Source organism: Natrix helvetica, assembly GCF_964273705.1.
Source record: "Natrix helvetica genome assembly, chromosome: 16".
NCBI classification, from domain to species: domain Eukaryota; kingdom Metazoa; phylum Chordata; class Lepidosauria; order Squamata; family Natricidae; genus Natrix; species Natrix helvetica.
This window is the reverse complement of record NC_138563.1, coordinates 212,986-238,476: the sequence shown is the minus strand read 5'-3', so window position 1 is coordinate 238,476 and position 25,491 is coordinate 212,986. Positions and strand designations below refer to the sequence as shown.

Sequence of the window (25,491 nt, the reverse complement as noted above, 5' to 3'; positions counted from 1 at the left end):
GGGCAGGGAGGCAGCTTCTAAACAGGCTGGCCGGGAACTATGGGAGTTGAGCTCCTAGGCATCAAGAGGGCACTTGGGGGCGGGTGGGGGGGGAGAGAGACTGCTGAGGGGTACCCAAAGTGAGGCGGACTCCCTGGCCTTCCGTTTGCTCACATGAGGGAGGTGATTGAATATCCTCTGGGCCTAGAATTTCCTTGCAAGGGCTTTGGGGGCACGGGGGGGGGGGGGCTCGCCTAACTTTGGCCCCATCATGGCTGTTTGGCCTGCTGATCTCTGTCTTGCTCTGGGGGGGGGGGGGGCTTGGAGGAGCTGCACTACCCTTTCCTGGCCGGGAGCAAGAGGGGGCGCTGCAGGGCAGGAAAACCGCAGCTGTGAAAGGCTGCTCAGAAGGCTTAACTGGCGTTTAAGAAATGCCCCCCCCCCCCCGGCCCCTGTTTTTCAGCGTAAACTCTCCCGTAAACCACGATCTCGGCTGCTTTGGGCTCCTGGAGAGAGAAAGAGGAATAAAGGCCCCTTGAGGAATGGGAGTGGGATGGTGGGTAATAATTTGAAAGTAAAATCTGTTCCGGGTCTCATAGGCTCACCTGAGTCTTCAAGATTCGAGCCCCCCCCCCACTCCAAATGTCCGATACGCCACCCCTGTGCCTATTTTATGCGCTCCAAACCTTCTGGGTGACCCCGTTTGAGCTTTTGAGTTTCATGTGCAAATATATACAGACACACAATTCCTTGATTGCACAACTCATCTAGCCAGGTTTATTTCAAAATATGGAATGTCGATATATATCTCTTAGTCCATATCATAAATCAACACTCCACCTCCCCACCCCCATTTCCTTGTCCTGTGTGGGAAACAGCCAGTCATGCGGGGTCTGCTGGGCAGAGAAAACTCACTAATCGAAATGCCCTCTTTGGAGGGCCCCACCCAACTCTGGCAAAGGAGATTTTCAGCCCCCACCCCCACCCCAGGGCTTTGGGCTTTGTGCAGGGTCACCGTTCTCCCTACATCCCCCCTGGGGGTCTCCGTGGTCTTTGGCATGCCCAAAGCAAACTCTGCAGTGTTTTTAAAAAAGGGTAAAGCCTAAATTGTGCAAAAGTGCCCATTTTGAAAACTGCGCAGTCTCCGGGGAGGGGGGGAGCTGAGCAGGTTTTTTTGGGGGGTGGGGAAGAGAGCAGGCAGGGCGTTCGTGGTCCTGATCAATCTTCACTGCCTTCTTGTTTGTGCAGCTCCCCCCCTCCCTTCGCACCTTTCCTCCTCCTTGTTCCCCAGTTGCCCCCAGGCTGATCTCTTGTTGCACCGAGAGTCTCTTCCCCCATTTGAGCTGGGGAAGCTAAGCAGGGTCAGATGTGGCTGGGCCTTGCATGGGAGACCCCCTGCGCTCGGGGCTCAGCTGGGAAGGCCAGGAAGTTGGAAGGGCCAAAGCCCCCTCAATCTCCGTGCTGAGAAAACCGCCAGGGCCCATCTGTGGATCCCCGCTCCCCTCCAAAGGCCTCCTCTTTCCTAGCAATGGCTCCGGGCCCCCATGGAATGTGGTTTCCAGTTCCACGTTGCCTCCTGATGGCTTCGGTTGCCAGCTTCCTGCCCACGGGCGCTTTCAGGAACAGCCTCTCACTTGGGTCTCTCTTGCAGAGTCCGTGCTGATAACCCCCAAGGTCAAACCGGCCAGAGGGTCTCACTTGCCCAGACGGCTCCCCTGCCCTCTAGCTGGGTGCCTTGTGCCACAGCCCAGGCTCCCTGGCTTGCTCTGCCCGTCCGGCGGTCCCTTAGACCTTGGACTCGCTCTCGGTGCCAGTGAGGTTCCCGTTCCTCTCCTTCTCCCCCTTCTCTGTCCCCTCCTCCACCTTCTCATCCAGCCGGCTGGGGATGGACCAGTACAGGTGGGCGTCCATGCGAGCTGCCGCCTCTGCCATCTCCCGGGCGCTGCAGCTGGGCGTGGGCACCTCGAAGGTCTGGTGGAAGCTGTTGTAATCCACCTCGTAAAACCCGTCCTCCAAACTGAGGACCGACATGAAGCGATGACCCCACAGGACCTCGTCCACCAGGTAGGAACTCCGGGCTTGGCACGTCATCCCTGCAGGGGAAGGGGGGACATTTGGGTGGGTAGGGGGAGCAGGACAAGGACGAGTTTCATAGACATTAATTTCTAATCCTAATTCCGCTCTCCTGAACCCACTGGGCAGGACCCCTTCTCTTGACACCCATCCAAGGCTGGGGGCTCTTTCTAGAGACGTCTTCATGGAGGGCATGAATTCAGCGGGAAAATGGGCCACACACGACCACAGGCATGTGGCTAGGAGTGGCTGGTGGGGAAACCAAACCAAAGCGCCTTCGCTTGAAAAGGGGGGTACGCCTGAGCTGAGGTGCGCAGCCTGGAGACCCCCGCCACAGCCCCCGCCCACCTACCTACCTGTGGCCTCCACCATCCCTTCCAGGATGACCACGATCTCAAACTCGTCCTTCCGCAGCTGCTCCTTGGAGACCTCCCAGAAGGGGCTCTGCTCGTTGATCTCGTGGCTGATGATCAGTGGGGAGACGAGGAAGAGGCGGTCGTCGCCCGTCTCGAAGCCCACGCTGATGTCCGTCTGGTTGAGGGGGATGAACTCCCCTTCCTGGGTCTGCTTGGACTTGATCAGCTTGGCCCGGATGGAGGCCTCCACGATGTGGGAGTTGCGCAGGTCCCCCACCCGGAACATCAGGCAGAGGTGGTCGTCCCGCAGCGAGATGACGGCGTGGGAGGAAAAGACCAGGGTCTCCGCCCGCTTGTTGGGCTGGGAGATCTTGACAAACATGCAGCCCACCATGAAGGCGTTCACCATGGAGCCCAGGATGGCCTGCAGCAGCAGCAGCACGATGCCCTCGGGGCACTTGTCGGTGATCACCCGGTGCCCGTAGCCGATGGTGGTCTCGGTCTCGATGGAGAAGAGGAAGGCCGAGACGAAGCCGTTGAGGTTGTTGACGCAGGGGGTCCAGGCGTCGTCCCCCAGGTGGTCCAGGTCCCCCCGGCAGTAGGCGATGAACCACCAGATGAGGCCAAAGAAGAGCCAGGTGACCGCGTAGGCCAGGATGAAGACCAGCAGGCTGAAGCGCCACTTCAGGTCCACCAGAGTGGTGAAGATGTCGGTCAGGTAGCGGTAAGTCTCCCGCACATTCCCATGCTGGACGTTGCACTTGCCGTCCTTCTCCACGTAGCGCTGGCGCCCACGCTTCTTCTCGGCCTTCTCGGGGCCCTCACCCAGGCGCCGCAAGGCCGCCGACTTGACCGGCTGCGAGGAAAGGTGCGCTTTGCCCTCAGAGACGGGGGTCTTGGGGACGGCAGAGAAAGCCGGGTTGTCTTTGGCCATCGTAGCGCTGGGCAGCCTCCAGATCTGCAAGGAAAGGCAGGCCGGAGCCCAGAGTGAGGAGCCCACGGTCCGTGCAGAGAAAGAATCTCTGGGGCAGAACTGAGCCTCCCTAAGCTGCTTTGGGGAGCGGATATCTTAAAGCCCATGGCTGGGATGGTTGGGGGGTGGTGGAAAGAGGGGGGGGGTGACCCTTTTTGGAGGGCGTCCGCTGGGGAAGCAGAGCTTGAGAATTGGACCACTTTCCCAGGAGGCTTCTGGGTGTCTGTGGGGTGAACTTTGCCCTTGGAAACAAGCTCTCTGGGTTTGTGCAAAACACAAACTCAGACTCATCAGCTGACCACACGTGTAGCTTTTGCACAGGTGCAAGCAAACAGAGCACAGACCCCACCCTTCACCTGCACACGGCCCTTCTGGGCGTCTTTGCTGAGCATTTCAAAACTTGGGAATGGTTTGGGAGTCCAGAGCGGAGGCAGAGCAAGGAGCCAGTCCTGCAAGGGAAGGTTTGCTCTCTTCTCTCACAGGAGCCAGGCTAGGCTGCTCTGCCGCAGGGCCGGCCCTTGCCGCCACACTTCCTGCCAGGCAAGTAGGAGAAGAGAAGGCGGAGGGCACCTCCAGCAGCCGAGAAACTACCCAGATGGCCTCCTCCGATTAAGAGGCGGGTTATTTTTAAACGGTGCCCACACTGTGAAAGTAACGGAGGTTGCGCCATTTAAATGAGGTTCTCCTCCCCGGTCAATATTCTTCAGGCTGTTTCCCTGGGAGGGGAGGGACCCCTGAGCCGGCCTGAAAGATCCCGGTGGAGAGAAGCCGAGGGGGGCAAAGGGGTTTCTTCCCTCCTCCTTCAATTCAGCTTGTCTAGAGACTCTGCTGGGCACAGATGCTGGATGGGCCCATCGGCTTCTTGGGTATCAAGGGGAAATTGGGCAAAGCCCCAGAGGAGAAAGAGGACGATGCTGTTGCGATGGGCGAAGTGGAACTCCAGGGCTACAGTCGGCCTGCAGGAGGAGGGACAGATGGCCTGCAAAAGGCTTCCTCCCTGGGCTTCTCCTCTTGTCCAGGGACAGCAGAAGAGAGCCTGCGTGGCTGCTGTGGGCATAAGGGCCTGTTCTCTGCTCTAGTGAGGTCCGTTTCCATTTTTCCTGGACCGGGAGGGGGGGGGGGGCACCTTCATGAAGCCCTATTTATCTCCTCCTTTCTCCCTCGAGGGCACGGAGTGAGTTGGCAGCTGCAGGTGTAAACTTGCTGAGTGACAGGCCTCCCTACTCAGCCTCCAGGCTACATGTCCTATCCGAGGAAGGGAGCAGAATTGTGTTTCCATGGGGGAGGGGGCACTTTGACTGCTCTGCAGGGCCCCCAACCTCGAGGCCCCTGGACTTTCTGCCCTCCTGGTCCCATCCATTCCCTCATGGGCCAAAAGGGAAGGCAGAGGTTAGCTGAGGCACCTTGTTCTCCCCTTGGAGGGGGTCCTACTGGCCCACAGGGGTCCCACGCACTCAGCCCTTGTGCCAGGGGGCCCCCAGGAGGAGCCCTGTGCTGAGCTGGTCCCATCAGCAGTCAGACCAGCCTCCTAGCAGGCTCCACATCTCTCTGGCTCCGGAGGCTAGCTGTCTCCTTTGCTGGTGTGAAATATCATTTATTTCGCTTAAGGATGTTTTTATTAGGAAATAAGACGAATAGTAATAACCGACTTGACGTCCATAGGGAAAAGAGTGCCTGGCAAAGTTCATAGAGAGCACCACCTTTGCTTTTCCTCTTCCAAATCCACAGGGCCCCTTTGCAAGCCCAACACACCTTTTAGGCTAATAACACCGGATCTATTCAAATCCCCTTCCCCAAATTGCCCCACAGGCGGCCTACCAACAAGATTGCTGTTCCAAGGAAGGAGGCACCAGAAGGTGCCAGAACTCAGCTCTTCCCCCATTCCTGAAAAGAAGGCTCCAGCGAATCGGGGGACCTCAGAAGCCCCCGGAGCAGAAAGGACAGGCACACAAGCTCCCCCACACCCGCGTGGGCAGAGCCGCCAGGGACCCCAGCCTCCCCCCTCCAGGGCCGTGCCAGCCCTGGGCCGGAGCTGTTCTCACCTGGTGGTGCTGAAACGGCTCTGCGCTCCGGACTGGGCGATTGTAGCGGATCCGCCTCGCACACTCATCTCGTCCGCCACCCGCAGGACATCCCTGGCCGGGGGTGAAGCCCAGACCCAGACGCCCGGGCCCGCTTCCTCCTCCTGCTCCTCCTCCTCTTTGGCTTCCTCCTAAATTTAGCTCAGCTCCGAGCCCGATTGCTCTCTTCCTCTCCCTCCCTCCTGATGTGTGTCATCTACCCCCTTCCCAGGCGCCCTTTCTTCCCTACCGTCACCAAGGCAACTGCTCTGGACGTCCTCCGGCTGGGATGCTGAATTGCACGGGGATGCGCGTGAAAACCTGTGGTGCACAGAACCCTCGGCCAGCAGTCAACGGAGGGGAGCAGGGTCCTCGCTGGCAATTTATGGTCTCGGGTACACCTCCAGGCCCATGCTTCCCAGCGGAGGTCCCTGCAGGGCTGGTGGACTACAACTGACATAATCACCAGCTGGCGTGGCCTCCTGCCAGCCATGCAAGAAAAGGAAGAGAAAGAGGCAGAAAGGCAGCTGATTCGCCTCCTGTGCCTTTTTAGTTCATTTTTTATTTGTTGATCTGGGGAGATGAGATTCTGAGCTCCAGAAGCATCCAGATGTGTCTGGGAAACCGATGTTCCTCCCTAACTCCTGGGCCTTTCCTGACTGCAGTCTCCTCTCACCCACCCCCTGCTCAGGCAGGATTCCTGGGGGAGGGGGGGAGAATCTTCCTTGCAGGACCCTCACCAAGAAAAAAAGGAGGGTTGACCTGCATTGGAAGTGATGCCAACTTTTGACCCAAACCAGTGATCCTCAGCTGAAATCTTGCATCTCCCAAGGGGAGGCTGGGCAGTTTGAGGGCCCATTGCCCAAACTCTGGGGGGGATGTAGCCCTTAGGGGGTCCTTGCTGAAGAGGAGGCCAACTGAGCACTGCCCTGGGGCTCCTAGTCAGCCTGGGCTCATCCTGAAAGAGCGCAGGGGAGTTGGGTCCGGTCCATGTCTGGGTAGGAGGGTGCTGGTTCTTCCCACGGACGAGGGCTGGCCTGAGAAGTGGAGAAAGCATTCAGGAGAAAGGAAGGACACTTTCCCTCCTTTTGCTTCTTCCCAAAAACCCCATTTAAAGCAGGAAGAAAGGAGGAAAGAAGAAGCAGATTCAGTGTAGAAGCGAGAGGATTTTGAAAGGAGGAGGAGGAGGGGGTCGCCTGGAGGAAGGTCCAGAGCCTTGGGAAGAAAGGAACTCATTGCGTTCATTTTCTAGAACGAGAAAAGAAAATAGGGAAGTTCACCCCAGCAGTTTCCTGCTTGACAGGCAGGGGGCGCAGGAACTGGCTGAGGGCCTGGAAGGGCTCCCAGGTGCTGAGATCTGCAGCCTCCGGTCAAGGCAGTGGCCCCCAGGGGCCCCTCTGCTCCAGACTAGGCAATCAGAGGACTTGTGAGCCCCTGAATGTGGCTCCCTGGGGAACACCAGACTCCTTCCTGTAGATTTCGGGTCCAGTCACTGAACTCACTTGTGGGGACCTTCTCTGACGTCCCTGCTCGCTCTGGCTTGTGGGGGGCCTGCGGGGGACTTCATCCACATCGGGGCAGGGGCTGCACGCAGGGAGTGCGCTCCCAGGCAAGTTCAGCTTCTCTCCCCACTGGAGGTGGGGTGGCGGAACAGGAAGGAGAAGAAGCGAGCAGAGTTCTACCTGAATTGACCCAAAGTTCGCAGACAGAGGTACCCATCCTGTGGGGCAGCTGTCAGCCCAGTGTCATCTCCAGCAATGACGCCTGGACGGAGATGAATGTGTCCCCTGCGGACAGAAGGCGAGTGGCTTTTAAAACCTACGGGTCCCTCCGGCCGCCCTGCTGCCCCCTTCCTCCTCCGGTTGCCCTGCCTGGCCACTGCCACAGCCACTGCCCGCCTTGCCTTGTGACCTTTTGCCTGGACGGAGAGCCTTGATTTCCAGCTCATTAACTTTCTACTAAAACTTTAACCCCCTGGCGTCTCCAGTGGGGGCCCCTCCTCCCTTCCCCTCCGGCCCACAGCCAAGTCCTCCCTCCCGTCTTTCTCTTTCTGTCCCTTTTTCCTTTCTTTTGCACTCTCCGCTTTTCCTCCTCCTGCTTCTCCATTCTCCACAATTCCTGGCAAGGCTCTCTTCTGATAGGCCGGCTGAGGACGTCAGACGCCTCCCTCGGCTGCCCCCTCCTTTAAAAAAATAATCCTTTCATTCACTTGAAGTTGAACAAACTTTTGTCAGCTGCCAAGAGGGGGAAAAGGAGGCATAAAATCCATGGGGGAGGCTCAGCCTTGCAAGACCCGGGCGACACTAATTTGATGGTGGAAGCGCCTCACCTCTCTTCGCCTCCCCCACCCCCCCCCACGGTCTGCGCAGCCTTGCAGCCTCTGCCTCTCCAGCCCTGTGGGGAGAAGGCTTTGCCTGGGGAAGGTTTGGAAAACAGGGGAGCGGACGCCTTTCTGGCCAGGTGGGAGCTGGGAGAAGGTCCTCTCCAGGCAAAGGTCCCCCGGTTTGCAGTCCAAGCCTCCTCCGAGCTCAAGGTAAGGCTCTCCCACCTTGGATGTGGGCAGGAAGACATGGGGAGGGCTCAGTGCCCCTACTGGGCAACCCCTCTGGTGGGACGACGCAGCAGGCGAGGGGAGGGGGTGTTGCTAAGGAGCCCCTTCGGGAGTTCCAGCAGGTGATGGGGATGGAGACATGCTGCAGAAGAGCGCAGAATGCCCCTGCCTGAGAGGGTGGTAGCTGCCTCTGCCTGCCTTGACTTTCCTCCGGGGACAAATGGCTCTCCTTTCTCTGCTTCTGTCGGCAAGTCCGCTCCTCCCAGGGTCTCGGATCCCCCTCACCGAGGGAGATGGTTGCATGGATGTGGGATGTTCCAGGGGGCGACCCCAAGGGAATCCCACCACCCCAGTTCTCTGCCTGGGGGTAGATAGGAAGGGTTCCCAGGTGGCTGGGCTTCCCCAAAAGCAGGAGACAAAAACCTCCATGGGTGCCAAAAGGAGAGGTTTCGGGGCTGAATTCCTGGCCTGGGCATGGGGAGCCTTTGTGGAAGGCGAGGGGGGCTAGGGCACAGGGGGCTTCTGGGCAAACCGGGAGCGTTGGGGGGCTGGAGGGAGAAGGAGGCCTTGAGAGAAAGCAGGCAGAGGACTCAAGACAATTGGAAGCTCTTTGGGTCCCACATTCCTGCCTGAGGGGTGCACTGACCCTCCTGGCCCACCCTGCCCAGCCAGAAACCCTCCAGCTGGGCCACAGTCAGACCCCCACTCGGTCACTGCTCCGAGGATCTTCCTGAAACGCCTGGGTGTCTCTTCTGATAACCAGACTTCAGGTTCTAGAAAAGCTCTCTCTCTCCCCTCCACCTCTCCTGAAGTTTCTCCTGCTTTCCCTGTCCGCATTCCGAGGGGAGTCTGAGTCCTGAAGACCCCTCCTTTTCCTTGGCCCAATTGTGTGGCCTCCAGGCAGTTCACCCCTTCATCATTTCGCTTCGCCAGGGCAAAGGTGGTGGTGGTGGGCAGAGCAGGGATGCCAAGGCCAGGACTTCCTAGGTTTCCTGCTTCGGAGTGTAAATGTTCTTTCCTACCAAAACGAGGTGAAGCTCTTGGGGGGTTTGGGTTTTTTGTGGATTTCCTGCCTGACTTTAGGGACCATTGGAACATTGTGGAAGCATTGTGGAAATGATCTTGTGGCTCGGTCGGCCCCAGCCCAGAAGCCCCCAACTCTGAGGGAGCAGCAGAGACGCCCAGAGCTGAGCTGAAGAGAAAGAGAGAAATGTGGGTTGCCAGCTTGGCTCTTCCTGGCCCTCCTGCAGGGGGGAATCCAAGCCCCCCCCCCCCCATCACACTTGGCAAGCAGAGAGATGCAGGTGGCAAGGGTCCGGCTGTGCCCCCTGTGCTGGCACTGAGCTGGGGGTCAGAACAGGTGAATCCCAGGGGGGTGCCACGGACATGGCCCGAGGAGCTCCTGCCCATTGGGGTGGCCAGGAGAGGAGGGAAGGGGAGCCAAGCGAAGAGAAGGCTGTGGTTCCCCCTCGCATACTAACGAGCTCGCCTTCTCAAAGCGCTTTTTGTCTCTTGGAAGCCCCATTCAGGCCTTCTCCTGGGGGGCAGACAATAGGCCTTCTGTCCTGCCTGCTCTTCTTACCAAACAGTCAAATGCTTTCACTCCCCCCCCCACACACACACACCTCCTCCCCCTCTCCATGAGCCCGGCCGGATCCTGGGCAACTGAACGTGGCGGTTTCCAATATCTGCTGCCTGCAGAGGTCCAGTGGGGAGCCTTGACCCACGTTTCTCTCCCCTCCTGGGCAGCTGAGCATGATGGGGATGGTTATCCCAGGCTGCTAAAGTTCCACGGGACCAGCCTGGCTGTGAGAGTGGCTGGGAAGCCAAGGGAGGGCCATCCGGACACAGGTTCTCTCCGGAAGGTGGTCCACACCAGCCTTGGCTAAGAGGCCCAGGGAGGCTGGCTGGCCTTGCCCCACTTGCCCGGGGGATCCTCTTCCCCGCCAGAGCCCTCCAAGCCCCGGCACAAGTTTTAACAAGCTGCTGCTTGTTCTCAGTGCCCCACAGCTGCCCTGGAGGGGGAAAGGATTCTGCCGCACAAGCCTTCTCAAGCCGCCCCAGTTTACTCTTTAACCACGTTTGCTGAAGGCGAGGAAGGAGCTGCAACCCTCCAGGAGGCCCACGTGCTTGGCTGCCCCTTTCGGAAGGAGTTCAGCAGAGCCCTCCTCTGCCTCAGATGCAACCAGACCGGGGGGGGGGGGGGGGGGAGAAGCCGCCCGAAGTCTTAAGAAGGCGGCCGAGGACCCCTCCGTTCCCCTGGTCCAGCAGAGAGGCCTGGTGCCGTCCCTCGGCTCCCCTCCGGAATCCGTTTCTCGGACAACCCCGGCTGGCCCTTCATTTTGCAGCCAGAGTCCCAGGCAGAAGGCAACCTTTGGGAGAGGTTTCCTAGAGGAGAAATAGTTATACATTATGTTCTTCTTGTAAAACAGGCTGTAAACTTTTACATACTGGGCCTAATGAATGCAGGCCGAGGCGCACGGAGTTAATGTTTAATGCCGTCGAGATGCTAACAGCAGAGAGGACGCTTTGGGCCATTTGGGGGCCAGATTGGAGGGAGGGGGAAGGAGAGAGCGAGAAGGAGCTCTTTTGGGGCAGAGAAGAAAGGCAGCGTCCCAACAGGTGCAGCTTCATGGCATCTGGCAAATAGCAGCCTCCGTAGAGGCTCAGGTGCCCCCTGAGAGATTGGGACTCGGGGGGTGGTGGTGGTGGTGCTGAGGGGGAGAGGAAGACCACAGAAGCTGCCATGTCCACAGATTGAAGCTGTATCCCCAGATGCCCCTGAGGGTCCTCCTGCTTCATGCAATGTTTAACACAAGGAAACTTCAAAGCCAGGTTTGATCCTGGAACCACAAGTGCAGTTGGCTAAGCTCCCTCCTGCCAGTCAGAGGACTTGGCTACATCCCCACAAGGCACATAGTTGGGTGCCTGGATGACACGATTTTCCGGGTTGGCAAAACTTCCAAGCTTTGCCGATGGTGCAACGGCCCCAATTTCCCTCCTTTTTGTGAGAAAAGCAGCCTTCCTCTCCTGACTTGAACCCAGAACCAGCTTCATTCCCACAGGCAGAGCTGACTCTGCATAGCAAGGCTCCCCGAGCAATGTGTGACTGTAGCACCTGTGAGGGCTTTTGCTTCTGCCCCACCATGTAGACACGTCAGGCAGGCAGCCGTGGGGCAGAACTTTGGGGCACTTTGGAAGAGCCCCCCCCCACTGCCCCCCACCTTTCTCCTTCCGGAGGCCTGGAGACCCTCCTGAGAATATGCTTCTAAGAAACCTGACTGCCTGCCCCTCTGCCTGAGACTTTAAGAAGGGACCGCGGATGGGGGGGGCGGTGCTCCCAAGCTGAGGAACAGACCCGATGGGGAGGGAGGCAGCCGTAGCCCCGGATGGAGGCCAGGCAGAGGAAGGGGAGTCTGGCAAGGGAGCCAAGAAAGACTGAGGGGCTGGCTGCAGGTTCCCCTTGGCCCAAAGGTGGACCTTGGGTGCCATGGGCGAGGGAAGGTCTCTGGCCAGCGGACCTCCTGGAACAGCTGACCCTCCACTTGGGGGCAGCTCTAAAGGGGGCCCTTCCCTGCTGAGAGGACAGCGACCTCTTCGCTTTCAGAAGTGGGGCAGCGCAAGGCACGGAAGAGCTGCTGAAGCCCCCACCTGCTCTGCCCAAGGGACAGGGGGACTATGGGCTGTGGCTGCAGGAGGGGGGCAGAGGGACATTGGGGTCCATGCTGCTTTCCTCCCGTGGAAAGGGTGGGGCAGGGATGAGGGTCCCCAGAAGGTTGATTCATTCACTGATTGTTCAAAGGCTCTTTCAAACAATCGGAAGGAGGTTATTTCTTTGCAGGGAACAGGATTAAAAGGGGGGAGGGGGGGCGGAGCGCTTGAAGAATGGACAATCACTCAGTGGGCATCATACTCTCTGTGTGTGTGTGTGTGTGCGAGAGAGAGAGAGAGAGAGAGAGAGAGAGAGAGAGAGAGAGAGAGAGTGGAGGCAGAGGGAGAGGCTTGGCCTCCTTGTGTCTCCCCCCCCCCCCGCTTCATATGCAGGGAAGGAGGGAGGAGGGCTGCAGCCTGGTCATCTCAGCCAGCAGAGAGGAGGGGGCTTCCTCGACCTTCCAGGAGGCCTTAGAGCAAGGCTCCTCCTTGGTCCTGTCTTAATGTGCACCCAAGTAACCTCCCTGGGGGAATTTTTGTGATTAGCTGGGAGCCCCCACTGCATTTGGGATAAAAAGACCTTCCCTATAAGAATCAATCCTTCCCTCCCTCCTTTCTTTCTTTTTCCCCCTTCCTTTCTTCCTCTCCTTTTCACTTACCTTCCTTGCTTAGCAACAGGCTTTCCCTTGTTCACTTCCTGCTTTCCAGCTTCACCCGATTCTTTTTTATGCGGCCATTTGATCCTGGGATTGAATCGGGGCCCGTCCACACCAGCTCCCCCACCTAGGGATCCTAAAGCAGGCCTGGATCTGGTCCAATCTGATCAATCGCATCCTCTCTTCTTCAGCAGGCAACGGGTGACACGCAGGCTAGCAAACAGCGAGTAGCCTAGGAGCGCAAACAGTGTGCAAAATAAAGGGAGGGGGCTGGGGAGCCATGTGACCGAGAGCCAGGGGGCTGTGGGGAGATGGAAAGGTGGCCAAGAGCCCCTCCAGGAAATCAGGAGATGGTAGAAATGTGGAAGAATGGTGGGTGGGTTGGCCAGGAGCGCCATTTCATCTCTCCCTCTGCCGCCCCGGGATGGAGGTGGTGGAGGTTTACTTCTCTTTTGCCCTTCAACCCAAATGCAGATGTGTCCCTCTGGTGTGAGCGCCCCCTGACCTGCCCCTCTCTCCCCCTTGCTCTCTCCTCTGCCCAGATGACCTCGGCCACCAAGGTGTTCTACAGCCAGACCACCCAAACTGACAGCCACCCCCTGATTGGCCCGGCGCTGCGGAAAAGGCGGGTCATGACCAAAGACGGGCGGAGTAACGTGCGCATGGAGCACATCGCGGACAAGCGCTTCCTGTACCTGAAGGACCTCTGGACGACCTTCATCGACATGCAGTGGCGCTACAAGCTGGTCCTCTTCTCGGCCTCCTTTGCCGGCACCTGGTTCCTCTTCGGGGTTGTCTGGTACCTGGTGGCCTTGCTGCACGGGGACCTGCTGGAGTTTGACCCTCCCACCAACCACACGCCGTGCGTCATGCAGGTCCACACGCTGACCGGGGCCTTCCTCTTCTCCCTGGAGTCCCAGACCACCATCGGCTACGGCTTCCGCTACATCAGCGAGGAATGCCCTCTGGCCATCGTCCTGCTCATCAGCCAGCTGGTCCTCACCACCATCATGGAGATCTTCATCACCGGCACCTTCCTGGCCAAGATCGCCCGGCCCAAAAAAAGGGCGGAGACCATCAAGTTCAGCCGGAGCGCCGTGGTGGCTCAGCACGACGGCAGGACCTGCCTGATGATCCGCGTGGCCAACATGCGGAAGAGCCTCCTGATCGGCTGCCAGGTGACCGGGAAGCTCCTGCAGACCTACCTCACCAAGGAAGGGGAGAACGTCCGGCTGAACCAGGTGAACGTGGACTTCCAAGTGGACACGTCCTCCGACAGCCCCTTCCTCATCTTGCCCCTCACCTTCTACCACGTGGTGAACGAGCGCAGCCCCTTCCGGGACCTGGCCCTGCGCACGGGCGAAGGCGACTTCGAGCTGGTGGTCATCCTCAGCGGCACCGTCGAGTCCACCAGCGCCACCTGCCAGGTCCGCACCTCGTACCTCCCGGAGGAGATCCTGTGGGGCTACGAGTTCACCCCAGTCATCTCCCTCTCGGCCAGCGGGAAGTACGTGGCCGACTTCAGCATGTTTGAGCAAGTGATCAAGGTGGCCCCTCCCTGCTGCCTCCACGAAACCCCCCGATACGGGGACCCCGAGAAGCTGAAGCTGGAGGAGTCCTTCCGGGAGAAAGCGGAGCGGGGAAGCGCCCCACTGAGTGTGCGGATCAGCAACGTCTGAGTCTTCCTGAGGGGAACTGGTCTCTCGTAGCTTCTAGGCCTCCATCGCAGCCTCCCTCCCTCCCCGGCCGGGGTGCCCCCTACTGCCAGCATCTTCAGCCGCAGAGGGGGCAGAGCCCCCCCCCAAGAGAAGGCAGCCTTGCTTTTACTCCCCACAGAGGAGCCCCCAACAAAAGGGACTCTTCCTCTCCCCCCCCCCCATGCGCTTCTATTTTGCCCCTTTTCGAAGAACAGGCGGAGTGGCTGGGCTGACAAGGGCAGCTGAATCCACCCCCAGGGAGACAGGCTGAGGACCCCGCAAGTGAGGCTTCTGTGGACACAGCTCTCTGCTCCGGCCACGTTGGGTCACGGGATTCTGGCTCTGAGCCTCCAAAAGCTTGGGATCCCCGAGGCACAGGTGGCTGGAGCCTTGAGGAGGAACTGTGAGGGTCCTGGCCTCTGCACGGACACACACACACACACACACACACACACACACACACAGAGCATGAGCACAGCTGCAGTTTTTGTGTTGTTACTGTAAACCTTCGAAATGCTGCACTTTTTAAGCCCAAGGAGGAGAATGAAGGCGAGGCATCAGCCCAGGGGAAGTGAGGTCTCCAAAAGCAGCAGGAACCAAAAATAAGAGCGGGGAGGAGGAAGCCGTCAGCTGGGGGAACCCACTTTATTCTGAGCTTCTTCAAAAGCTGGTGGTGCCTTTTCCTCGGGCTAACCTAGAGCTCCGTCCTGGGGTCACTTTCATCCAGCCAAACCCAACCCAAACGAGGTAGGGGATGTTTCACGGACTTTGAAGCTTCTTTGCAGTTGCTGGACCAAGGGGGAAACTGCCAGCTGTGCCAGGAAAAATCTACTCGGGAGAGAAGGAGTCACTTTGGGCAGTTTGGGTGTTTGCAGTTGGATGCCCACTTCAGTCAGGGTCGCCCTGAAATTTTGGCCCCCAAGAAGAGCCCCCCTGCCTGCCTGCCTGCCTGCCTGCCTGCCTTGGCAGTTGAGCCTGTTGGTGTCCTCCATGGGTCTTGGAGCTGGAGGAGCGAGGCGATGCGTGGAAACCTCTGGTCTGCAGCAGCCACTGACAGTGGAATCGATCGAGCTGAGGAGCAGGTGGGCCGACCCGTCTGTCTCTGCCCCCACAGTCAAACTGACCTGGCTTGGTTGATTCCTGCCGGGGACAGGAGAGTCCAAGCTGGTGCTTTGCACGTCAAGGAAGAGGGAGAGCACAGCCTCCTCTTGGGACATAAATGTCTATTATGGTATTTATATATATATATATATATATGTTTATTTATAGAATATGATCTAATGATCTTGGTGTTCTTAAAGAAAGCAGAAGGCAAAGAAGAAAGGAGTGATGAAGTCAGTTGCACTTTGTCAAAAACAAGTGAAAGAGCAGGCACAATGCTGCCAGCACCAAAAAGGAAGTTAATCAGAGATTACTCTGCAGTCCTGGTCCCTTTCTCCCACTGCTTTAAATTTTTAGCAGCTTCTGAGACTTCCTTCCCTCCCTCCCTCCCTCTCTCCCCCCTTTTTTCTTTTTCTTTTTAAAGTTTTCACCCTGGGCACATACCTAACAGACAGCACTCCATAGGTAGATTGAAATGTGCTTTGACCTAAGATCCTCATTCCTGACTTAGAGTACACATTAATTTAAGCTAGAAAATTAATTGCTAGCCCTCCCCCTCAATTTCACCCTAATCCATCCACCTGTTTTCTTTTGAGTCCCATTGCACCCAGAGGCAAATGCCAGGTGATTGCCAGACCTGAAGATTTGGAGAGATCAGCTGGATCAGTATTTGTCATTCAAATCCACTTGAATGGCAAATGCAAGTGGGTTTGCCACTTGGGGATCAAATTTTGGGAGACACGAAGAGGGAGAAGGAGGTTAAGTTCCTTCCTTCCTTCTAAACCAAGGACATTTCAGAGTTAGGTAGCCTCCCAGCTTCCCATAGGAGGACGGGGCCTTGTAGGCGGGTGGTCCCGCCCGATTTGCAGGCCTCAAATAAAGAAAGGACATTTTTATTTTTTTGGAAACAAAGAAGCTGCGCAGAAGCAAAGACAGAATAGAGGAGGGGGTCCCGGTGTTGTTTCTTCCAGATATTTGGGGCTTCAGTCGGAAAACAAGAAGGGAACTTTCTAATTCAGGAAGAAAACGTTGATGCAATACAAACCCCGGGGTGGCTCAATACATCTCTCCATCAGGCATTTTGCGAAACATCCTGCGGGAGGAGGAGGGGGGGGGGAGGCATTATGGCTGAGTACCAAGGCAAACTGGTTTTTTTTCCACAAAGGAGTCCCTCTGAGCCTCTCAGGAAGAGGAAGAAGCATCCAGGGAGGCAGCCCAGGTGGCCTCCTGCTGTGTCTCAGGCCAGGCGTCCACAAACACACCCAGAGGGAGTTGCAAACTTTGCTGAGCGGTGTGGGGAGCAAAGGAATTAGGAGCAACTGGTCAGAGTCCAAGCTGGCCGTAACCTATGGCCAGTGTCCCTTTATCCAGCACTTTGATGCTACTAGACTCTCTTAGGTGTAGCTTGTGTGGCTGAATCAACAGGAGTCTCTGGAATTTGTTACACACAACACACACACACAAACACACAGTAATAAGGACAGACATTTTGATGACTGAGTTCAAACTGCATGTTAAATCTAATTTCCGTTTTTTAAAACGTTTATTTTGTGCCTATTAATTATGTACTGTACTTCATAAATATGAAGGTTTTTATCCACTGAAGACTTTTTGCACTAAAAGTCCAATTTTATTGGCGGGTGAAAGGGAGCTGGGTTTTTTTTCCTGTTTAGAACAAAATCACTAAATAAAGACACGTTTAAAAGTCAGATGTTCAAATGTCTCGGAGTCGTTGCTTTAATGGATAGGGGGGCGCCCTTCGACTCCCCGTCAGCTGCCCCGCTTCGCTGTGGGCCCTCCAGAAGCGACGGAGAGAGCGCAGTCCTGCCCTGCGCCCTAGTGGGCTGCAGCCCGCGCGCCCCCTTTGCAATCTGGAGAAGGCTTCGCCGTCACCGGAGAGCGCCCTTCCTCGACTCCGGTCCGCCTGCCAGCCCAGCCCCAACCCCGCTGCAGCCGGGCCCGGCTCCAAGGAACGTAGCTGCGGAGCGTTGCTCTTCGCGCTTCAACTCGGAGGGAGGAAGACGTGGCTCCCGCGGGGCTTCGGTCCCCAACGCGCTCGGCTTCCCTGGGGCCCGGCGGCCGCTTCTGAAGTCCTCTCTGCTGTCAGGAAACTTGCTTTGGGCAGGTCGCTCGGCCAGGTCTCTGGGCTCAAGTACTGCGCCTCGTTGTCCCCGTCCTCCCGCGGCCTCATTTAGGGCCAGTTTCCCAAGTCAGCAATCTAGCATAGCAAAGAGTGAATCCCTAGCAAAGCAGTCTTAGCGCCGCTTCCGAAAACGCGCCCAAGGGTGGGAAAGTTTACCAGGGGCTTCCGTCAGCGATCGACGAGAAGGAAGGTTGGCGCCCATTGCTGCCACAGGAAGCTTCTCTTGGCTGGGAAAGGGCCTGGGCGAGTGTGCCCCCCCCCCGCCCCGAAGATACTCACTGAAATTAATTAATTAATACCAGCCACTGCAGCCTGGCAACGGCAACTGCTTGGAGGAGTCCTTGTTTTACCTACGTGCTTACTTAAAGAAGAAGAGAGACACCTCCTCCTCCTCCTCCTCATCTGTCCTGGAGAACCCTGGAGCCCCCAGGCCACAGGTTGTGCCACGTTGACATTGGCTCTGGTTGGGTTTCCAGGAGATTAGCTGGAAGCTGCACAAGCTGTACCAACTGCACAACCTGAACAAGCTATACCAACTGCACACTTTCTCCAGAAGTTAAGCTTCACTGGGGGGGGTGGGGGGGCACATCTTTCTTCTTGGTTCTGGGGAGATTTTGAGCCCTCCGGTTGGACTTTGGGAATTATTTGTTTGTTAAATTTATATTCCAGAATTAAGCCCAGGCATTTCATTTATTTATTTCTTCTATTTCTACAGCCACCCAACTCTGGGCAGCTTACAATTCTACACTTATAACACATTTGAGACAATGTTTAAAAACATTCCAGCAGGTCCAGCAGCAGCGGTGACAGTGGAGCCAAGCCAGAGGGCCAGTCCTTCCTGTGTTTAGAGCTCCCCAAGGTCCCGGACACGGAGGCTCCTTTCTGGCTGCTGCTGCAGCCCCTTTTCTCAACATGCCAAAGGCTTCCCCTTCATTTGTCAAGTGGTGGGGCTTCTCCTCCAGCTGAAGCTTCCTTCCCTTCTCCATAAACCGAGCTGGGACATGTGACTTGCTCTCCAGACCACCCCCAGAAGCAAGGGAGTGCCTTCTTCTGAAGGGGGGGAAGAGGAGACGCCTGTTTCCTTGTGACTCACTTTGCACACTTGTCTCCGAAGGGCCAACATGGACTCCCGCCGTGTCCTCCTGGCCTTCCTGCTCTTCTGCTCGGCAGGTGAGCCACGGAAAGGGCCCTGGGAGGTGGCCCTTCTGCTGGGGGTGGCTGGGACAACCAATATTGCAGCCGGGGTTCTTCCTCCAAGGGTGCTTTTCCCATGCTCAGAGGTGCTCTTTGAAGGCTTGAATCCGTTTTGCTTTTTGCTCAGCAAGGCAGCTTTTAATTTCAATTCAATTCAATTTATTTGATTTGTTAGCCGCTCCCTCTCCACAAGGGACTCGGGGCGGTGTACAATAAATAAAAACACATATATATATTACATTACATTTTAAAGTGGAGGGGTGCAACCTGGGGCTCTTCTGAGAAGTGGTTGTTTGTGGCTGTGCACCCTTTGTCCTTTTAATCCTCTCTCCCCCTCCTTCGGCTTCTTCACCTGGACACGGACGAGCACGATGCCCTTCTGGGTGGGTCTTTGGCCAGCAGGAAAGGCCAATGTCCCTCGGCACCAGAGGCCAAACAGGTGGAGCGAGCTTCCACCAAAGTCCAGGGAAATGAGAGGGGAGCAAGGCGTGGCAGTTGGTGGTGCTGAGCAGCAGAGGGCGCTGTTCCCTGGCCAGTAGCAGGAGAAGAGAAAGTGTAATGCAATACTTGGGAGAGGGGCACTGAGCACAGCTGGGAGGGGGAAAGCAGGCGTAGAACTGAAGGAACTGGCATAAGGAGTTGGGAGAGACAGGAACTGGCTAGGGCTTTACAGCTGTTGGGGCAATATTTATTTCTGCAAATTGCCCCCCCTCCCCAAATCAGCCGGTCTCCTGGTTGGCTGGCCCTCCTGCTCCCTCCTGTCCCCCCCTGGGTCTTCAAGAAGGCTTTCCTGGTTGTGGGGGGTGGGGGGGGTAGTGTCAGGATTTGCCCGTTTCTCCCTTGTGTCCCAGGAGCAGCCGTCGCATCTGACCCCGCCTGGAAGGCGGTTCGTGTGGGAGATGCCGTCACGTTGCCCGTGGCGGTTCCGAAGGGCCAGAGACTGACCAATGTCCTCCTGAGGGACTCCTCCCGGGAAGAAGCGGTGGCCATCTGGATGGACTCCAAGGAGATCACTGTTCTAGACATCAAGTACGCTGGCCGGGTGACCTTCCAGATGGACGAGATGGCCTTCAAAATTGCCAACCTCAGCCTGGACGATGGGAGCAAATACGAAATCTCCACCAGCTTCACCTCCCTCTCCCCAACATTGCTTGGCAACTTCCTGGTGGCCGTATTCAGTAAGGAATCCCCCTATATGGTAGATAAGTAGCAACTGAACTGCGTAGAGGGTCCCTCCGTCCAGGCTGCCCCGAGGAGCAGGAGGAAGAGGAGGGTGGAGCATTTTTCTAGGGAAGTAGGAGAAGGAAGCACTCACAGCTGTAAGGGAGAAACTAAAGTGATCTCCAAGAAATCAAGTCCCTTTGAGTTCCACATTTCCTTCTTTGCACCCAGCTCATTTCTTGACTGTGAATGCATGAAACAGAGATATGAGGCTGGGGAGGGAGTGTGTGTGTGTGTGTCACGCTACTTTTAGCTGAGCTGAGCTTCAGGGGACGTTCTTGAGGGACAAGCCTTGGTTGCTCTGATTTTCAGGCATCTTGAAAGGCTTCCCTGCCGGCTGACGGTCCTCTCACCCCGGTTAGTGCTGTGAGCAGCACTTTCCTTGCCCCGTTGTGTTCCTCTGTGGGACTTTCACTTCCTCAGTCACTTCTTGTGTGAGTTTGTGCAAGGGAGGCAGAAGTCGGTGTGACCTCATGCCCAACAATCTGGGCCAAAAGCCGATTCATTTTGCATCTCAGCCAGAAAACGATTCTGCGTTCGAGGGGAGGATGGTCCTGCTTCCCTTTCAACAAGTTCAGGGGGTTTGGCTGGATGGCCTCAAGAGCCCCTTCCTGCTTCGGGGTCCTAGGCCGCCTCTCCGGCTGCTGCTCCCTCTGAATTGCCCCCCTCCTGTCTCTCCTGCCAGACATCACCCAAAGGATCTCCTCCTTGAAGAACGATTCCTGCCTCATTTATCTGGACTGTGAGGCAGGGATGGGGCCCGGCCACAGAGTGACCTACGCCTGGAAGGACACGAAGGCCGGCACCACCCTGAGCCGGGAAGCCTGGCTCACGCAGCTTGTGCACGCCAACCAGCAAAGGGCCTACACCTGCGTGGCCCAGAGCTCCGCCGGCCAGAGCACCTTCAGCTTCGTCCTCCAGCATCCCTGCATGCCCAACACTGCAAGTCCAGGTAAAAGGCAGAGCCTGCCCAAGAGGCAACCTCCCCCCCCCCCCGCCAACCCGGTGGCTGAGCGGAGGCACCTGCAGCTGGCAAAGGCTTCTCTGCACAACCCCCGGGGCCTGTTCGAACCCAGCCAGAGGTTCCCACAGAGCAGGTGCCCCTCCTTGGCACCAGCAGTTTGGCACAGAGGCCAGCAGCTGGCACTGCTGCCCCCTGCAGGTTCCCTTCCTTGGCCATTAGAAATGCCTGCCCGCTTGAGGCTGGGATAGACAGTCAGCCCCCCTTCCTTGTTTTGTGGAGGAGCTCAAATCTTGCCACCTGCATGCACCACTGGATGGGGCCCTCAGCAAAGTCTTGTCACTTCTGCGGGTCCTTATTTTGGGGGCATGATAGGTGGGGCGGTTGCCAGGTTGGTCCCCGGCCCTGCAAGGGAGTAAAGGAGATCCCAAGGAAGCCCAGTGGCCTCTCTGGAGTTCACAGGATCCAAACAAACCCTGGGAAGAATATTACAAATAAGGCAGCCGGCCCAATTACCATATTTGAGATCTAAGCAGATTTGTCAGCTGTGTTAGAATAGTTGCACTTCTGAAGTTTGCAGAAGCAAATGTTCCCTCTACGTTTTCGGTGTCCTCTGCATTATTCATTGCTTTCATTACTGGGTATTCAGCAATTCTTTTTGAAGTTATTTAAGTCATTATTTGGCCAACTCTGCCACGCTGGGATGCGGGTGAATGGGGGAGGGGGGACTGGAGAAAGGAGGGCTGTTTACACGGGGGTGGGGGGTGCGGTGGGGGGTGGGTGGGAGCCAGTCTGGATCAAGTGGGACCTCCGGAAACTTTGGAATCTAAAATGCAAAGCGGGTGGTGGGGGAGGGGGAGGGATGAATGCAAAGCCCCAGCCACCAGGAAACAGAAGCCAAGGCAAACCTTCCCTTCTGGATAGGTTGTACTGCAGTTCCCATCAGCCCCACTGGGAGAGGATGATGGGCAAGGCCTCCTGATTCCAGGCTGCCCTGCCCTATGGCCAGGGCCAAATGAAGATCGGCGAACGTAGCTAAGAGGCTCTGGGGGCTGAAATGCTCTGCTACCAATCAGCCACCGGGGGGGGGGGGGGGGCTTCCCTGCCATCCGTCTGACTCTTCCTTGCCAGTCCTGGAAGGTGGGTGGGGAGGGTGAAGTTAGGAGGGCATTTTTTCAGATTAGTGCAAATATAACCAGGGATTTGAGTGGATCTCGGCCCGTTTGGCACCAGGCTATGGTGTGGCAGGATCCAGCCCCTCCCCCTTATCTTGGGAAGCCCCACTTCTGGCTCCCCTCACCCGGTTTCCATGGCTCAGATCAGCCTCCTGTGACTTTGGCTGTGGCCTCCGTTCGGATGGGCTGCTCAGGTGTTAACGACCCCCGCTTCCCTTTCCCACCTTAGGACCCTGGGCGCTGGGCTCTCTCCTGGTGACGGCCGCTCTGCTGCTGCTGCTGTGACCCCAGAAGACCTCGCTTCCCCCGCCCCCCAAGACACTTCAGTGGGGCAGCCGAAGGGCCCGATGGAAGCTTCTCTTGGCACCAGCCCTTCCAGGGGGACCAAATCAAGCAATCCCTCCGAAGGAAGACCAGGACTCTGATCGTGGCTTCGTACATCCCAGGGAACCAGCAACTCTTCCAAGCGGGATTCTGCTTTCCCCGGGTTTAATGAGCTTCAGCCCCCTTCATTTATTCCATGGGTCTCGACACCCCAAGGCAAGACATCTCCCCCCCCCCCCCAGCCTCTCTTGGGCTCCAACGTGCTGGCACAGGGGGTCCCTGTAGTGCCGGTTCTTTTTTTTTTTTTTTAATTAAAAGAGTTTTGTACAAACAATTTTTCCCCCTTTTCACCCCCCCCCCGCCATACAATATAAATCTCCTACAAATGCTATACCCCCCCAACCCACCCACAAAAATTTCACTTTCAAATATTATACCAAATACTTTGCCCCCTCCTCTCCCCCCATCTTAAAATAGATGTAGTGCCGGTTCTTAAGGCCGGAGGAGCAACCTGTCCAGCAGGGGGCGCTCAGGGGCTGTCATGATTGAAAAGCTTCTCCCCAGGTGAGCATTTGTGTTGAAGTGCTTCAGGAGGGGCACTTTGCCTGCTGTTACCCATTAAAAGATGCAGTGAACCCTTCCTGTGTGGGTCCTCTGGGGAGTGTGTGGGGGGGGGGTTCTGTGGAAAGGGAGAAACATCAGAAGAGAGTCAGTCCTGGTGGGGGAGGCAGGAGGGACACGCACACATCCAAGAAGGGTGGGCCTTGAGCTCGCCTGGCTGCCTCCCGAAGGGCAGCCCTTGATGGCTTCTCCAACTCTGCTCCACTGGGGACTGCTAGATGGGGCAGATCCTGGCTCGTGGTTGGCTTAGCAGAAGCTGAACCCAGGACTCCCAGAGGCCAGGCTCATACCTGGAGCTAAGCCCCTCAGGTGTTGCCTGATTTCTTTTCCAAGTCTCCATTGGCTGGCCTCAGGCTACTCAGGGAGCCGATTGGCCAGCTCTGGCCTTAGGTCCCCCCACTGATAGAGGAGGAGGAGGAGGAGGAGGAGGAGGTGGAGGAGGAAGGGTGGGATGCTTGGGAACAAAGATGTGAGAGCATTTCATCCAAAGGCTGCCACAGCTGGGACCTGGCCCCTCTGCTGCTTGGCTCCGGGGTCTCCCCTGGACTGAGCGGGCATGCTGGGCAGGGGTCTCCCTTGGGCTCCACCGGTAGGAATTGCCATTGACGCCTGGAGCTGCAGCCGGTCCTTCAGCCAGCCTGTGAGGTGGGGCTGCTCCCTTTGATTCCTCAAGGTCATCATTTCTGGGGGGCAATTGACTGCCCCAAAGATAGGGGCACCACTCTGAAACATGGCAAAGATTGATCTGGCTGCAGGATCAGCTGAGCCTTTCAGCCCCTTCAGGGGACCACTAGGTCACCCCCTTCCGCCTCAAGGTTGCTCTCCATGCAGGACACCCCCCTGTCTGGGCTGGGCTCGTGTTCTCTTTAAGACCGTGGTGCCCAGGAGATGCCATGCGAGACCCAGAGGAGGTGCCAATGGCAGGCCTTCCAATCCAGGGAGCGAGAGCATTGGGATCAGAAAGGAGCCCAGTGAGAGCACCGGGCAAGCGGTTGTCACCCCTCGTATTTATGGTCCTGAATCAGAGGGGAAGCTGTAACTCAAGGTATCATAAAGCATCCCTTAGTTTATAATAATTGAATTATTTACTGGCGACCCTGCTAAATGCTGAGTGGTATAAATTATTGAGTGACAGATCTGCCACGAAGTTCCCATCAATAAATCATCCTGTGCCATCTTAATGTTCTCACTAAATAACTCACTCGGGCTTCTGTCTAAACGCCCCCCTGGGAATATTACTCACACGGCTGGCTGGTGAATCAGACCAGGCTTCCAGCGCTCCCCTTTGGGCACCCCCCCTCTCCTTGGGGGTCCTTCGCTCCCCCACCCCCGGTGCTTGGGAACGGATGACAAAAAAAGCCTGCTCAAGAGCTGTTGCACAGAGCAAGATGGGGCAGAGGCCCCCCAGCGCCCACTCTCTGTCTGGGGTTTGCTCCCCTCCATGGTCACAAAAACCCCTTTGCCAAATTGTGCCAAGGAGGCCAATTCCAGAAGAAGGGGCAAAGCATCTGGAGTGCCCAGGAGCCTGGCTTTCGCCACAGGATGGAGATGGGACGAGTCCTTCAAGCAGAGACCTAAGGAGAGAAGGGGGGGGGGGGACTGAACATGGCTGTTGCTCTGGGGCAGCAGCCCTCCAAGAGGCTGGCAATGAGCCAGGAGCGCATGGCTGCTTTGAAATGGGTTCCTGCAGGCTGTGGGGAGACACAAGGAGTCTTATTATGACGGTCATGGAAGAGGCAGGAGACTGAGGATTGCTGGGCTGGCATTTCCCCTCTGGGCCATAACCAGGTCTCACTCTATTTAGAATCTAGGGGTTCCCAACGTGGGGCCCAGGCCCCACGGGGGGGCAATTTGATTTTTGATGGGGGCCACTTGAACCTTGTTTAAACCAAGTAAATGGCCTTTCAGGCTTCCTCCGCGTGAGTAGAGTTCACTTTCTGAGTAAAGTAAGAATTATATGTCACCGGGGGGGGGGGATCAGGATTTTAGAGATGCTTAGGTGGGACATGGCCAAAAGAAGGTTGGGAACCCTTGATTTAGACTTTCCAGCTCCTGATAACCCTGGGGAAATGGTTACTCTGGTGGGCACTGTTTAGATAAATAAAGCTGCCAGATCGGCTGAAGCTACGCAGGAATACCCTCAGGTGCCTCTTCCCAGCCAAGTGGCAGGGGGTTCAACTGGGGGCTCCTTTCACGCTATTAAAGCGTGCCGTGGCATTAAACATCTCTTAGTAATGGCTGGTAGTCTGCAACAGCACAAGGAGGCTCTCCAGTTCCTCAAACTCATCCTCACTGTTTCTTTGCCACTTGCTAAATTCATGGCTAGCTTGGTTCCAGCCATTGGGGGAAGAACCTCAGTGCCCAATGAAAAAGTCCCAGCATCCTGGATTTTCCTTCTGGGAACGGAGTTGGAGGTGGCACGCAGCTGAGGATCTGGCCAGATGGGGGCCGCTGCTGTGCCAGAGAAGGAGGTTGGGGGCACCCCTGGAGACAGTCCATGCCAAGAGGGCTTCAGGTGTGGAAGTCATCCTCCCTGGATTCAGCCTCCGGCTCTCCTGCATAGATGACAGGTGCCCCCACCTCCCTTGCTCATCCTTGCTCACCTCTGAATGGATCCAGAGCTACAGCTAATTGTCTGAAAGCAACACCACGGCTGCCTCCAGGCCCTCTGGAAGTGCAACCAAGAGGAAGCACAGGGAGACCAGGAGTACACACTTATGTTTGTACAAATTAGTTCTGCGGTGTGATCCCCAGC

The 25,491-nt window shown here is 57.0% G+C and overlaps 3 protein-coding genes across 3 annotated transcripts; 2 read left to right on the top strand and 1 right to left on the bottom strand.

The window, feature by feature from the left end:
* Positions 1-729: 729 nt before the first annotated feature.
* Positions 730-5,613, bottom strand: KCNJ9 (potassium inwardly rectifying channel subfamily J member 9). Its single transcript, XM_081968649.1, has 3 exons — positions 5,424-5,613; positions 2,409-3,366; positions 730-2,072 (listed from the first exon to the last, which is right to left on the bottom strand). The coding sequence occupies exons 2-3, from the start codon at positions 3,340-3,342 to the stop codon at positions 1,765-1,767; spliced, it is 1,242 nt and encodes a 413-aa protein (XP_081824775.1). The 5' UTR covers positions 3,343-3,366; positions 5,424-5,613; the 3' UTR covers positions 730-1,764.
* A 2,147-nt stretch (positions 5,614-7,760) lies between these two features.
* On the top strand, positions 7,761-14,120 carry KCNJ10 (potassium inwardly rectifying channel subfamily J member 10). Its single transcript, XM_081968607.1, has 2 exons — positions 7,761-7,974; positions 12,842-14,120. The coding sequence occupies exon 2, from the start codon at positions 12,842-12,844 to the stop codon at positions 13,976-13,978; it is 1,137 nt and encodes a 378-aa protein (XP_081824733.1). The 5' UTR covers positions 7,761-7,974; the 3' UTR covers positions 13,979-14,120.
* A 4,179-nt stretch (positions 14,121-18,299) lies between these two features.
* Positions 18,300-22,108, top strand: LOC309400089 (SLAM family member 5-like). The gene is made up of 4 exons (XM_081968408.1): positions 18,300-18,410; positions 19,286-19,612; positions 20,341-20,607; positions 22,021-22,108. Exons 1-4 carry the CDS (start codon positions 18,362-18,364, stop codon positions 22,074-22,076), a joined length of 699 nt encoding a protein of 232 aa, XP_081824534.1. The 5' UTR covers positions 18,300-18,361; the 3' UTR covers positions 22,077-22,108.
* Positions 22,109-25,491: the final 3,383 nt, after the last annotated feature.